This window comes from Triturus cristatus, chromosome 4_2, assembly GCF_964204655.1.
Source record: "Triturus cristatus chromosome 4_2, aTriCri1.1, whole genome shotgun sequence".
NCBI lineage: Eukaryota > Metazoa > Chordata > Amphibia > Caudata > Salamandridae > Triturus > Triturus cristatus.
The window spans coordinates 599,284,308-599,300,152 of NC_140586.1; the positions used below are offsets into that span (position 1 = coordinate 599,284,308).

Genomic DNA, 15,845 nt, shown 5'->3' on the forward strand with positions numbered 1-15,845 from the left:
CATTTGCGGGCCTCGAAATCATCGCTATCTCCCGTTTGCGAGCCGCTACAGCCGAAGAGCGCTCAAAAATCCATCGCACTGCGGCCGCTGAGTGCTCGCTGACCTGATCATCGCCCCACACATTTGCGGGCCTCGAAACCATCGCTAAGGTCCATTTGCGAGCCGCCGTGACCAAGAGCGTGAGGAAAAACCTCGCTATCACGCTGTAGCGGCATTTTGTGGATTATTGACACAAACATCCAGGAACTGTGAGTAAAAGGGTCGCAGAGACCACTGCCCTGAACTGAACTTTGCATTCCCCATTTGAACAATTTTTGCAGCATCAAGAGAGTATTATTTTTGTACAGTATTGTGGCTTCCTCGTTATTTGGTCTTGTGATAAGCCTATATATCAAGATAACTATTTTTTGATAATTACCTGTGTTGTGTCCCTTTGTAGTGTTCCTCACTGTATTACTGTGTATGGTCATAGATTCTCAACACACTGCCTCTGAGATTAGCCTAACTGCTCGTGCTACATTACCACAGGGTGGAGCAGGGGTTGTCAAAGGGGTGCAGCCCTTCACTCTGACTTAGAAAGAAGGGTCCCTGCTTGGACAGTGGCCATCCACTGCCAACCAGAGACCCCCATTTCTAACATGACTCAATAGCTATAATGGACAAAGCTATCCCTAATTGATGCAAGACAGTGTGCTCAAACTGCACAGGAAAGGGGATGTGTTTGCCTTGGTGGACCGTGAATCAATTAGCATGACTTTGGTTGAACCTTACCATGATCTCTATGTCGCAACTTTAACAGTAAAACATTCTTTTCCAGCTAATCAGAGCATATATTTTATGTTCATTTAGAGCTCAAGCTCTAACAATACTTCATAGGGTAAAAGAAGTTTAAATAAAAAGGACTGATCAGGTAACATTAAAATTGAAGGACATTATTAACTGTTTTGGTCTTTGCCAGATAGTCAATGACAACACCCATATAAAGGTTCACATTTAAGACCATATTTGGCCTGAACTGTCAAATATTCATGTTAAAGAGATTGGTTCAGTGCCCTGGACGGATCGAAAGCTCATATTCTTTGTTCTGAGCCTCAATTGTGAACCTAAAGTCAAGGAAAAGAAAGAAGAGCTTTTTATGTAAGGTGCTGGGCAGATATTGACAACCCTGTTTTTCTAAATACCCAAAGTGATTTCAGAGTTCTAAAGATCAAGTTGAATAATTCTAAAAAGAATTTACCAGCTATCAGTCAACTCAATCCTGAAAATGTGGCTTTAAAGCAAGCCTTAGATGAGTATTTATCCCTAAAGAGAAACAAATGAGGTCTACCCAAAAACAACAACCCCAGCTTTTCTAGCTAATTTTAAAAAAATGATACTAGAAATATATGACAAAAAGAAACTGCATGCCTATAAACTGAGCATAAAGCCCTTCAAGCAGTAAGTTCATTTTTCCAAATCTCAATACCTATCAAAAAAGAATAAAGCCTCCTGGCACTTTTCTAACGAGTTATTCTGTGCACTGGAATTATTTACTTCACCTACTAGTCTGACTTTCCTTCAAAAATCCAACAAGAATTTATGTGAAAGTTTTCTAACTTTTTATCAGTAAAATTCAGCTTATTTACAAATGCAAGTTTCCTACAATTCACCAAATGAGCCCTTTCTTATTATTCCTGCACAGGTTAACTTTCCTGGTTGTTTTTTCTTCTTCCAACTACTATGAGAGGAAGTGGAACCTGTTCTCCTGAGGTTAAAATCGGGCTCTCGTGATGGCCCTTGCCCCCAAATTTATTTCATAAGGGCCATAAAGAATTCACCCTCATAATTAAGTAAATTGTTCAAGCATCATTTGATTCAGGAGAGATTCTTCCCACCTGGGAGATGTGTGTAGTTAAACTCCTATTAAAGAAGAAGAACCTTTATAGTAAAAATGCCGAAAATTACTGATCTATTACTCTCCTGCAGTTTATTGGTAAAATCGCTAGGAAGTTGGATAGTAAGCAACTTCTTTTGTTTCTTGAATCCACTGACTTGTTAAACCCATGGTAGCATGGTTTTAGACCAGGCAGGAGAACAGAGAATGCTTTTGCATTGGATGATATTAGAGGCATCGTGGATCAGTGAGACACTGCAGCTGTTTTATTTTTGGATTTGTTGGCAGTCTTTGATACTTGTGGATCAAAACACTCTCATGCTCCTTTGTTATTATTTAATTCTTGTAGAGCGCATGGCTATCCAGACAGGCTTCACAGCTCTAGGCGGCGGGCAAGACAGCTTAGGACGAGAGCTCAGAATAGTCAAGTTTTTAGCTCCTTCTGAAAGGTGAGCAGAGAGGTGCAGCATCGTAGAGATTCTGGGAACAGGTTCCATAGCTTTGGTCCCTAAAGAGCAAAGGAGTGCCAGCCCATCAGGTAAAACAGAGAGTACTTGAACCTACACACACTAAAGGCCATCTACTCGATCCCGTCTTCGGTAACTGTAATGAACTCACAGTAGGAGCTCCGTCCCCGCTCCCCTGGTCTGATCAGTTCCTGATCCCCCTGTCTTGGGAAATCCCTGCCCCTACCTTCTCCTCCAACACAGCCCCCGCTTGGAACGTAACTGGTCTAAGCATCCTACAGAACAATGGATCTCAGTTCTAGAAGCCACCAGCCCAGCCAGTGACCCAAATTTAACCCCTGGATTCAGAGCTCCTTAGATGACATACTCCCCAGGAGACCTACCCATAAAAAATGTAGGTCGAAGATCTCCCCATGGTACTCCCCGAAGCTAAGGGAACTCAAACAATGCTGCAAAAGGTTAGAGAGGAAGTGGAGACAGAACTATACAGAATCCAGCAAATCTAAATATAGGGAGGCAATAAGAACTTATAAAGTCGAAATCAAAGCTGCCCAAGCAACCTTCTATGATGAAAAAATTAATGCAGCCTCTAACTTCCCTAAGGAAATCTTCCGGATTGCCAAATTCCTCTCATAACTGCCCCAGAAACAACCTATCATGGACGATGCCCATACCCGCTGTAACAAACTGGAGGAGTTTTTGCACCAGAAAATAAAAAACATACTCGACTTTCCCATTCACGCAGAATCAACAAATCCCGGTTCCCACTACCATACCAGCGTTTGAAACTCAAGTTGTACTGGAGCTCCTCCCCCCTTTGGACCTCGTAACCCTAGATTCTATCATGGCCCAGGTAAAATCGGGCTCCCCCTCAGACCCTGCGCCTCCCCTCGCTCAGACCCCAGTCTCAGGGAACATACGCCCCGTAGTCCTTGACCTGCTCAACGCCTCCATTTCCTCTGGAGTGGTCCCACCGGCATAGAAATGCGTGATGGTAAAGGCTCTCCTAAAAAACCTAACCTCGACCAGAACAACTTGGGGAACTACCGCCCTATTTCCCTCCTTCCATGGTTGAGCAAGATTCTGGAAAAGCACGTCAACTCAGTCCTGGTAGTTTCTAGAATTCAACAATTTACTTCATCCTTCACAGACCGGTTTCCGTCCTCATCATGGGACCAAAACCGCCGTTCTTGCAGTAACTGAGGAGTCCAGGAAGATTTTAGATCAAGGGGGCACTGCAGCGTTCATTCTCCTTGACCTCAGTGCTGCATTTGATACTATCAACCACAACATACTGATCCTTAGACTCAGGAGTCTGGGAGTGGCAGGCAGTGTCATCAAGTGGATACAGTCTTTCCTCGGAGAACGTTCTTTCCAGGTTTTTGAAGGAGATGTTGTATCCAAACGTATGCCCCTCAGCTGTGGTGTGCCTCGGGGCTCCCCCCTGAGCCCCACGCTGTTCAATGTCTATATGAGTCCTTTGGCAGAGATTGTCCATCCATTTGGCATAAAAATTATCACCTACGCCAATGACACTCAGCTCGTGGTGGCATTAAACCACCCCGAGGAGTCATCCAGCAACCTAGGAAGTTGCCTAGAGGAAGTAGCCAAATGGATGGAACTCTCTTGCCTAAAGCTCAATGGGGACAAGACCGAGCTTATGCTCCTCTGTAACTCTCCTTTTAATACCGAGCTACTTTTGCCTAAATGCCTTAGCCCTGCGCCAGTTCCCAAAGACCAGATTAAAAGCCTTGGCATCTGGCTGGACCGCACCCTTAGCTTCAACCACCAGGCGGCAAAATTATCGGCCACTTGCTATGGCCTGCTGAGGATGCTACGGAAAATACTCCCCCTTCTCCCATTTCAAGCAAAAAGAATCATGTTCCAGGCTCTCATTCTATCCCGCTTGGACTATGGAAACGCCCTTTATTTAGGAGCCCTTCAATTCACTATACACAAGCTCCAGACCATTCAAAACTGCGCAGCTCGCCTGCTCCTCCAGACCCAGCAGCGGCAATCCGCAAAACCGCCTCTTAGGAGCCTTCACTGGCTGCCTGTTAGGGAGAAAATCCAATTCAAAGCCATGTGTATTGGTCATAAGACCTTCTGGAAGAATGGCCAAGCAATCAGCCGATCTATGATAATTCCTTTTCAACCTAGTAGAAACCTCCGCTCGGCGTCCTCTTCCCTCGCCCTACTCCCAAGAATAAAGAGAGCTAGATGTGGCGGGCGCTCCTTTTCCTATAACTCCGCCAATTTATGGAACACTTTCCCCCCACGGATACAGGCGGAACCTAATCTGCTGCTCTTTCATAAACTTCTAAAAACACTGCTCTTCAACAATTGCTCAATTGCTTTTAACTATTGGGCCTTCTCTGTTTGTCCGCGTTAGTCTGCAGCGCTGGAATTCCTCAGGGTAGCTATTGGGCTATATAAATGTTTTTTTCATTTAATTTCATTTCAGGGTGCATTTGACTCTAGGAATGGTAAGCAGAGACTTATTGCTGGAACGTAGAGTACAGGGAGGGTGGTAGGGAGAGGCAAGGTTTTGCAAGTACTTAGGTCCAGAGTGGGAGTATATTTTGTGCATAGAGGAGAGTGCTTTGAAAGTGATACGCTTCTCCACGGTAAGCCAGTAAAGGACGTATGCAGAGGAGTATTTAGGAAGCCAGAACAAGAACCTGGCAGCAGAGTTCTGAACCACTTGAAGAAGCTTGATACCTTACTTCTCTGCTCCAAGATATAAGATGTTACCATAATCTAACCTGGATTGAATCAAAGCCTGCATGACGGTTCTTTGAGCAGTGAACGGAAGTATGCACAGGATCTTTCTAAGCCACTTCCTAGTAGCAAAACATGAGTAGACCACCCTAGCTGCCTGACACTTCATGGACAGAGTGCTGCAGCCTAGTGGGGGAGGTTCTAACCTGGTTTAGTTCCTTCCTGCAACACATAACCCGGTTAGTATGCCTGCATCCTTTTCGTTCAAAAGATTCATTTATTAGGGCTCCACTTTATCACCCATTCTGTTCAACATTTACCTCCAACCTCTGATAACATTGATCAAGTCTTTTGGATGTTCTGTAATATCTTATGCATTTGATATGCAGATCTTTTTCAGACAAATAAGATATGATTAGTTTCTTTATCATTCTCATATAGGCATAGCGCGCAATTCAAGTTTGGATAAATAGTAACTTTCTTCAACTTAATTACAGTAAAACTGACATTTTACTGGGAGGTTCATCCTTGTGCAGATGGCTAGACAAACTATGACCTCATTGCCTTGGTGCTGTTCCTTCTCCTGTGGCTAAAGTAAAATAATTGGGATTTCTATTTATTGTTCAACTTTCTATGATCCCGCGAATAAACGGATTAACATCTGCCCGCTTTTATCGGCTAAAGGTCCTAAAGAAGGTATTTGATTTTCTACCAAAATCCTTACACACCCTAGTGGTAACTTTCTGCATTTTAACAGAAATTGATTACTGCAATTTACCATATAATGTTCTATCGAAGTCTACCTTTAAAAAAAATCCCAAGGCTCCAGAACTATGCTGTAAGGATTGTAACAGAACTCAGGAAAAGCGATACTGTTACACAGTCTGGAAAAGCCTACATTGGCTCCCTGTTAAACAGCATGTTGAGTTCAAGACTCTTATTCTGATGCACAGGGTTTTGTTATGGCAATGAGAAATCTCCCCTTCATTCATATTTACTATCCTGCCAAAACTCTCCGCTTGACTTGTTATGGGCCCCAATGTACCCCAATCTAGGCCTAGGTAACTACACAACCTTTTAACCTACATTTGTCCTACCTTGCTCTGCATAACAGTTCTAGCACTGTCCTTTTACCCAGTTAGGTGCTGAATAAATGTCGATCAGTTTCTTGGAAACTAGCCACATATATTATGCATGAGGATTCTTAGAAAAGTCCCTGCACATGACGTACGTGAACAGAATCTGTGTAAAATGTCATGGTCATCCCCATCCTAGGGTGAAAGAACTACTTTGCATAAATGCAGGTATTGTTCTAGGCTCATTTGCATAATCGTACATACAAAACATACAAAACATTGATTATGTATTGTTGTAAATTAAGGCAGAATGTGATTAAGCATTCACTGAAAACATTAGTGTTTCCCTTTTATCGTGTTTTCCTCATTATGTTGGCCGAAGTCCGGACTCCATTTTGTATTGACATGCTGCCACGTGCTCACCACGAGGAGAGTCCGACCTCTGTGTTAGTTGCTCTTGTAATCTGCCTAGCAACAGTTATAAATAGCTCTCTCTTGTCCATCTGGCGCATGCCCAGACTTGACCACATCTGTTATAATTAGCTTTGCTTGACCATGTGTTTTCGCGGGCCCAAGGAGTATGTTAGCTCCGCCCATGTATTGATTTGGTATCGAGAATGACCCTAAATGGTAATGTTCTTCGACTTCATGTGGTATCCACCCACTCATGAGCCCCTCTGTTGTGTATAAAAGGGGACAATGTACGCAAGTTCTGTGTGCTACTCCTTGCAATACTGAAGAGTGTTGTGTGGATTGTAGGACCACCCTTAAGGGTTAATAAACGTTGTTTTTGTACTTTGCAGTTTCCGTGCCAACTTCCTTATAGATTTCGTTACAGAAGAGCGAACCCTTGTCTCTTGCGGGCCTAGCTGGGGCTTGTATTCATCAATTGGCGCCCGTCACGTGGGGCTCATCGGCGACTCGGATGCTCGAAGGACTGGTCGCGACGAAGGTGAGGAGTTTGGCCGGGGACGTGATCACTGCCAGCGGCGTCTTAGCCCTGGCATCCCGAGGTTTTTCTTCCTTCCCTTCCGAGCTGACCATCTGGGTGGCGCCGGTCATCGACTGAGACCTCTTCTGTCGGTCCTGCCGTGAGAGCCGTTTGGGCGATTGTGGAGCTTGGCAGTTGGAACCTGGACTCTTGATTGGTAAGAACCGTTGTACGGTACTTGCTCCGAGTTTTGAAGCCTGGTCTGGCTATTTGAGTTTGATTGATGGTGACTAGTCATATTTTGAATTTGTCTTTGTGAAAATATATGCGTTGCAACACATATAGGCAGGTAATGTGGAGAAATTTCTCCGGAGCTGTGTAAACTTGGAACGGCGCAACGATTAAGTGCCATTTTTCTTGATAATACTGCATATTTTGCATTATTCCTAGCATGCCTGCTTTTAGCGCACTCCGTAAGTGGTGCTGCTGTTTGGATAACCGGTTGAACCTCGAGGAATCTGCTCCAGCTCCCCCAGAGGGGACTCCTAATAGGGATATGTACGTGAAGCATGGTCTTTCTTCCATAATGTACAGCACGTTATGGAGGAAATATACTAGGAAGGATCCTGAGTTGCGATGGCCTTTGTATGGATCGTTTGATATACGTAAGATTGAGTATGTGGAACAGTGTATGTGTAAGCGACGTGCTCGTCAGGATATGTTTGAGTGTGTGCGATTATGGGTGAAGGAAGTGCGTGAGCGAGAGAAACGTGAGAAAGCGCTGTTTGATAAGGAGCAACGAAAGAATGATCATATGCGAGCGCAGGAAGCGAAGCATCGGGAGGACAAAGAGCAAACGGACAGACAAGAGAAAGAGCGTAGGCTACAAGTTTCGGGTCAATATGTTGTTCGCCAGCCGCTTTATCCTGTCCTTAATAATCCTGATGATGATTTTTATTTGCTAGATCGCTCTCCGCCCCCTTATGTTGGCGCATCCGCTCCGCGGCCGCAAGATTCTGACCCGGCTTCGGGTAAGGTAGACACACGGTCCATGCTGCCGGCCGAGCAAATGGCTGAGCTTCGGCAAATTTCCTTCCGTGCGCTTAAAGGCAAGGTATCCATGGAGGAATTATTTCAAATTTGGGGGCCATGGCAGGAGAGAGATAAAGTGTATTTTCTGGGTCATTTTGCGGATGAAGTGATTAATGCTTTCCGAAAATATTCTCATGTTTTTGAGCCTGACGAAGTGTCTTCGGATGCCAGAGCAATACGTAACGGTGCTTTTTCTCCCTCTAAGGCTCCTGAGGCGGCTCGGCGGCTGTTCGCCTTGCGGGACGAGGTGCTGGCCCTTCGAGAGAAAGCACGCCAACGAGCGGAGGAGGAGAAGCGGTCGGATTCAGTTGCGGCAGGGGGCCACCCATCCACCTCCCAGTCAGATAAGGATAATGTAGTGCATGCTAAACCGATGCGAGAGGCGGCACCTTTGTATGTCCCTCCAAAAGGAGCAGGGACTAGCTCGGACATTAACTCCGCCGATGCTAGGGGATATTTTGTGTATAATTGGGTTTATACTCCTTGGCATAGGGCCGATGTTATGGCGTTAAAGAATGCATTGCCTGACCCCCGCAAGAATCCAGCGGCCTTCTATGAAGAAGTCGAGGGGGCCTTGAATTCTTGCATTATGACCTTAGCGGATATAGATCTGTTCTTTGGCCTTATTCTACCACCGGACACGTGGCGGTCTGTCCGAAAGGTGGATGATGCAGTTGCTTTTAAGGCCCGGTGGTCTGAGCTTGAGGATGAGGATAGGGAACGGAAGCCCGCACAGAAACCACCCCAGAATATTCTAGATCTCCCTGCTGCTATTGTGGCTAAATTGAAAACAATAATCCCCCCTAAAAAGATTGACTGGAATATGTTAGCGGCATGTAAGCAGAAAGTTGATGAGTCAGTTGCAGATTTCTTCACGCGCTTCGAAGAAACGTTCCATGACTTTAGTGGCCAGTCGCTTACCGACGACACAGGCCGCCACCTTTTCGCGGACAAATATGTGGCCAATCTGCTGCCGGCAGTTGCGGCCCGGTTAAAAGCGAGTGAGAGTTCTTGGTCCTCCGCGACACCGACGGCCCTTCTGACCATCGCTCAGTATTATGAGCGTCAGGAGCACGAGGCGAAGGGCCAGGAGGAGAAGAAATCGAAAGATCTCAAAACCAAAGTGATGTTAGCACAAGTATATGGCCCGCCCCGCCGGGGTAATAATAATAGGGGAAGGGGCGGATCTTATGGTCCCCCTTCGGGCCGATCTGATTTGAATAAGAACCAATGTGCGTACTGTAAGCAGTTGGGCCATTGGGCCAGGGAGTGCCCAGCATTGCGTGCTTCGCGGCAGGGGCACACTCCGGGTGGCCAGAGAGGTAGAGGGGGCTTCTCGAACTTTAGAGGGAATTCTAACGATAATGTCCGTTTCGACACTGCTGGGCAGCACCGAGATAGCTCAAACGTTTTCGATCGCCAGCATCAGTATCATGTATCGGACATCGATCACTCGGGATATCATGATTCTCAGCATGCATAGGAATGCGTAGGATGGGGGTCCGAATCAGTTGAGGTGCCGGTCGATCAGACGGGTCCTTATGTATCGGCTGAGGTTTTAGGTTCTACTGATCAGTTCCTAGTGGATACAGGAGCGACACGTAGTGCATTGTCTAGGTACTTGGTTCCGGGGGCTCCCCCATCCGGCTCAATAGTTACATCGGTAGGGTTTGACGGTACACTCTCCCGAAGCCCTCTTTCACAGCCCCTTGCGTTTAAAGTTGATTGTTTTTCTGCGCCTTGTCCGTTTCTGCTTGCTCCGTACACACCGGATAACATTATGGGCCTTGATATGTTAAAGTACTTTAGGGCTACAATTCGTTGTTCCCCTGAGGGTGTGAGGGTGATTTTAAATGACAACTACCCCCGATCTGGGCGGATGTGTACGATCTCAGAGGATGCGTTGTTGGCTACCCTCCCCCAAGCTTTATGGGCGACTTCGGACACAGATGTCGGACAAATGGTGATTCCTCCGGTCCACATTAGTGTCCAGGAGGGGGCGGTGCTACCACGCCTCCCACAGTATCGTATTTCCCAGGAGGGCGAGGAAGCTCTCATACAGATTGTGCAGGATTTGATCGCAGTAGGAGTAGTGGAAGAAGTTCCCTATAATATCTGTAACAGTCCGATTCTCCCTATTCTGAAAAAGGACACGGATGCAAAGGTCTATCGGTTCATAATTGATTTGAGGGAGGTAAACAAGATCGTGATACCTCAGTACCCGGTGGTTTCCGATATCACGACGTTGCTTACCTTGGTCCCGCCTACGGCGACCGTGTTCTCAGTGATTGATTTGAAAAATGCCTTCTTTTCTATTCCCATTCACCCTGATAGCCGATTTCTTTTTGGGTTCACACTAAACAACAGATCTTATCGTTTTTGTAGAATTCCCCAGGGCTACACAGAAAGCCCTAGTATCTATAGTCAGGCTTTGAAGCGACAGTTGGATTCCTTTGTTTTACTCGAGGGGGTCGCCCTCATTCAATATGTCGATGACATCTTGTTGGCGGCTGACACCCTGGAGTTGTGCGAGAAAAGCACGCTATCCCTACTTTCCTTTTTAGCCTCCCACAATCACAAGGTCTCTAGGAAGAAATTGCAATTCTGTAGACCAAAGGTGACTTATTTGGGTCACCTTTTGTCTAAGGAGGGGCGTGCACTCACACCAGATCGTATCCAAGTAATCTTGGACACACCGAGGCCATCCACGCAGAAGGATGTGCGTGCATTTTTGGGCCTCGTTTCTTTTTGTAGACAGTGGATACTGGGGTTTTCACACACGGCTAAGCCATTACTAGCCCTCTTGACAAAAGATACGCCTATCCCAATCCCTTGGTCAGATGAGTGTGATGCTGCTTTTCAGCAATTGCGACAGGCCCTTTGTTCAGCACCAGTGTTAGGGACCCCTGATTATGCAAAACCCTTTTCGTTGTATGTGCATGAGAAAGATGGATGTGCATCATCAGTTTTAGTACAGATGCATGGTGATAAGCAGCGCCCTTGTGCATACTTTTCGGCTGTACTTGATCCTGTCGCCCGAGCATTGCCGGGGTGTTTTCGCTCGGTTGCGGCGACAGCTGTGTCAATACGGCAGAGTGAAGGAATTGTATTGTCCCATAAACTGTTGGTGTTAGTTCCCCACGCTGTTGATGCCCTGCTTAATCAAACAAAGACGCAGCATTTGACCAGTGCCCGTTTAACGGGATATGAGTTGACGCTTTTAGCTCCTCACATTACGTTAAAAAGGTGCGTGACATTAAACCCGGCCACATTGTTGCCATACCCCGAGACACAGCCTGAGGCACAGAAAGCGCATGATTGTATTCTTGTGACTGAGGAACAAACAAAGGGTCGTATTGATCTCCAGGATACGCCCTTTTCAGATGTAGATGGAGAGTTGTGGGTAGATGGATCATGCCTGAAGCTACCAGATGGTACGACTTCAGCAGCATATGCAATTACCACGTTACAGACGATAGTGGAGACAGCACGCATACCACAGAAATCAGCCCAAGCAGCGGAACTGATAGCGTTAACACGAGCGTGTGAGCTTAGTACAGGATTGTGTGTGAATGTTTACACAGACAGCCGCTATGCCTTCGGAGTAGCGCACGATTTCGGCCTACTCTGGAAGGAGAGAGGGTTTCTAACGTCGCATGGGGTGCAGATAATGCATGGGGAGTTAGTCCACAATCTTTTAACTGCATTGACATACCCAAAGAAAATTGCCATTGTTAAGTGTAGTGCCCATAGGAAAGTAGTTGATAAGGTTGGAGAAGGGAATGCGTTAGCGGATCGAGTAGCACGGGAGACTGCGATGCAGCCCGGTACTACTGCCATGTATGTAGTGAAGTCACAGGTGGAGAGATGGCATGATGCGAAGGAGGAAGTGCGAGAAATACAAAAGACCGCTTCTGACAAAGAGCGGGAACAATGGGCTAGCGAAGGAGAACTGGATGACGAGGGTTGTTGGAGAAATAAGCAGATGGATAGATGGAAATTACCCACGGCTTTTGTACAACCTATGGTCCAGATGGCACATGGGCTAGCACATGTTGGAGCTTCCGCAATTGTGAAATTGCTTACCCAAGTCTGGGAGCATCCAGAGATTGCTAGCACGGCAAAGAGGGTGGTGCAGACCTGTATGATCTGTCTGAAGTATAACCCAGGGAAAGGCACGCGAACTCCAGCAGGAGGATTTGCGACACCCACTGCACCCTTTGAGGTTCTGCAGATGGATTACATCCAGCTTGAGCGCTGTAACAATTTGAAGTATGTTCTAGTAGTGGTTTGCGCCTTTAGTAAATGGGTCGAGGCGTACCCTGCGAAAGACAATACTGCAATGACTACAGCGAAGCTATTGCTGAAAGAGTTTTTCCCCCGATACGGCGTCTGTAGACTTCTGTGGAGTGATAATGGCCCTCACTTTGTAGCAGATGTTATAAAGTATGTCTTGAAGGGCCTAGGCATCACCCAGAAGTTCCACGCCGTGTTCCACCCTCAGTCTGCAGGACTAGTCGAGAAATATAATGGTACACTGAAGCTTAAGATCGCCAAAATTCAAGCTTCAACGTCTTTGACTTGGCCAGACGCTTTGCCACTGGCGTTATTGTCAATTAGGTCGGTGCCACACTCCCGAACCGGCCTTACACCCTATGAGATTGTATTTGGACGCCCAATGAACATTTGGGGTCCACCAAGGCCTAAGGCTGTGTATGATGTACCTTGTGTGATGATGAGTGATTATCTGGCACAGTTAACGGATAACTTGGTTTCTATTCATCAACAGGTCCGAGAGGCGCTCCCTGATCGGTCTACTGGCGAAGGACATGGTCTCCGGCCTGGAGATCATGTGATGATAAAGGTTTTCGACAGATCGAACAGTTTGGAGCCGAGATGGGTCGGACCTGAGCAAGTCCTTCTTGCAACGAGGACGGCTGTGCGAGTCTCGAACAGGAAGAATTGGATCCATTCCTTGCACTGTCGAAAGGTACCGCCCGGATTGGTGGAGTCTGCCGTGCTGACCGATCAACGAGACATCCTAGCAGCAGAGACAGGCCGTGCTGCGGAGCCAAACGACACTGAGGAGCTCTTTTCGGACCACACGACTTCTGGAGGAAGGCGATATCATCTGCGATCAAGGAAGTGAGGTTTCCAGTACCGGGACATACTGTCAGAACGGCCCTTGGGTTAGTGAAACGGAGAGCCAATGAGGCAAGGGGGGGGGATCAGCCCTGCATTAGTGTAGCGACACCCGTCTTGGCCCGCTGGTGAAGAAATCAACCGCTGCCCAAGGGGAAGAGTTCTGACAGACTTTTTAGTTTCAGGAAGATACCAGGGTATTGTTTCCTTTGACATGGAGAAGAAGAAAATTCTTTGTGCACTGGGGTTCATGCTAACAGTAGCTATCATTGGTATAACCACATGGTTTGTGGAGGAGGCAACTCCTGCCCGAGAGACACTTGTGTTGACGACTCCAGTGCCTGCGGAGCACTACTTTTACACATTGCCATACCAAGAGTTGAAGCATCGACAATCCTATTTGAATAACACTTTCATTCAGATGCTGCATCACACCCACGTTGCTACAAATGCTACGAACTGTTGGATATGTGGGATGATGCCAGCCCATCAGAAGAAAGGAGGTACGCCATTCATACCCCTTCCTTTCTCTCACAATGGCTCTTGTAGAGCATGGTACACTCTGTTGTTTGCCACTCGAAAACCGACAGTGGGACGATTGCTTTTCAGACTTAATAAAGAATGCCATCAGGACAAGAATGGATATCCACAAGCGAATGGGACAATTTGGGAATGGGAAGAGTACCGACCGGACAATGAATCCATCCCCTATATCTTCACGAACACCAGAGACACTGTGGGGAAGGATAAATTTGTAATCCAAGTAGCACAAGCCCAAGCGGACCTGTGCGTCCAGAGTGTGGGTTTTATCCCTGTCGGTGTCAGTGATTGTATAACTGTGTTAAACATTGATGGGTTAAATAACAGCACCTTCCTAGCATCCCATAATACCTATTTTGTATGTGGAAATAAAGGTTATTACCGTTTGCCGGCTGGGTGGTCTGGGGTATGCTATGTATCATTCCTATTACCTCCTGTATTCTTAGCACCTGCGTCATATCATAAGGATTTGAAATTGCTGAATAATGTGACTGTAAATAGATATAAACGTACTCTATCTATTAATGAGGTGGATCAAACAGATACCAGCTTGCAACAGTATATTGATTTTAATTTAGGACTGTTTTTCTTTGTTGGAGCCGCTCTGAATAGTAGGAAGATCCGAAGATTAACAAGAGTGGTAGAAGCTGTGACTAATCAGACTGCTGCTGCTCTTGGGAATCTTACGGAAGAATTACAGATTACCAGGATTGTTGCATTACAGAATCGTATGGTATTGGATGTGATGCTAGCTGATCGAGGAGGAGCCTGTAAAATTATTGGAAGTAGCTGCTGTGTGTTCATCCCTGATCATACGCCATCCGTTTATAACGCCATTAATAAGCTGCATAAAATAGCAGCTGAAATCCACACGGAAAACGGCACTTGGTCCTTTTCTGGATGGTTTTGGGCGTTGGTTACTGCCTGGGGATGGAAGGTCTTAACTGGTCTCTGCATTATTATAGCAATTCTGTTCTTTCTCTGTATGTGTATTCAATGTGGACCATTGTGCTGTTCCGTATGCATTTCATTTTGCATTCCAGATAAGAAAGCTATTGCCGATGTTGCCCGCCAGAAGGGTCTAGCTAAAGAGGTTAAAGGAATGATGATAATTGACATATACGATGATTATTCTTGGAAACCGGATGTCTTCAGTAAATGCTGAAAGGGTCGTCTGTTGTAAATTAAGGCAGAATGTGATTAAGCATTCACTGAAAACATTAGTGTTTCCCTTTTATCGTGTTTTCCTCATTATGTTGGCCGAAGTCCGGACTCCATTTTGTATTGACATGCTGCCACGTGCTCACCACGAGGAGAGTCCGACCTCTGTGTTAGTTGCTCTTGTAATCTGCCTAGCAACAGTTATAAATAGCTCTCTCTTGTCCATCTGGCGCATGCCCAGACTTGACCACATCTGTTATAATTAGCTTTGCTTGACCATGTGTTTTCGCGGGCCCAAGGAGTATGTTAGCTCCGCCCATGTATTGATTTGGTATCGAGAATGACCCTAAATGGTAATGTTCTTCGACTTCATGTGGTATCCACCCACTCATGAGCCCCTCTGTTGTGTATAAAAGGGGACAATGTACGCAAGTTCTGTGTGCTACTCCTTGCAATACTGAAGAGTGTTGTGTGGATTGTAGGACCACCCTTAAGGGTTAATAAACGTTGTTTTTGTACTTTGCAGTTTCCGTGCCAACTTCCTTATAGATTTCGTTACAGAAGAGCGAACCCTTGTCTCTTGCGGGCCTAGCTGGGGCTTGTATTCATCAGTATGGAACCCCGAGGCTATCTTTATGGTATAAATGACCCATAGCAATACTAGCTAAGCAGAGGAGAAGCTTCACACTGACACTAGACGCTGAGGTCCCGGCCTGCAGAAGCTCCAGCAAGCAGTGGTCTGATATCCCTTGCGGGGTGTCCAACTCGAGACCAAGACGGGGTCGTTCATTCACTCCCATCAGGTAATGGGGTTGGCTCTTTCCTAGGGGATTCTTGGCTTT

At 46.2% G+C, this 15,845-nt stretch overlaps 2 protein-coding genes across 2 annotated transcripts in view; one reads left to right on the forward strand and one right to left on the reverse strand.

Annotated features, from left to right (window-relative positions):
- Positions 1 to 15,845, reverse strand: part of TNNI3K (TNNI3 interacting kinase) — a 2,902,528-nt gene that overhangs the window by 309,388 nt on the left and 2,577,295 nt on the right. The window lies entirely within an intron of this gene.
- The window catches only part of LRRC53 (leucine rich repeat containing 53), a 102,124-nt gene that overhangs the window by 24,734 nt on the left and 61,545 nt on the right, over positions 1 to 15,845 (forward strand). Inside the window, exon 2 of the mRNA XM_085600216.1 lies at positions 2,223 to 2,322. Within this exon, the coding sequence (XP_085456342.1) occupies positions 2,223 to 2,322 (100 nt within the window). The remainder of the gene's footprint in view (positions 1 to 2,222; positions 2,323 to 15,845) is intronic.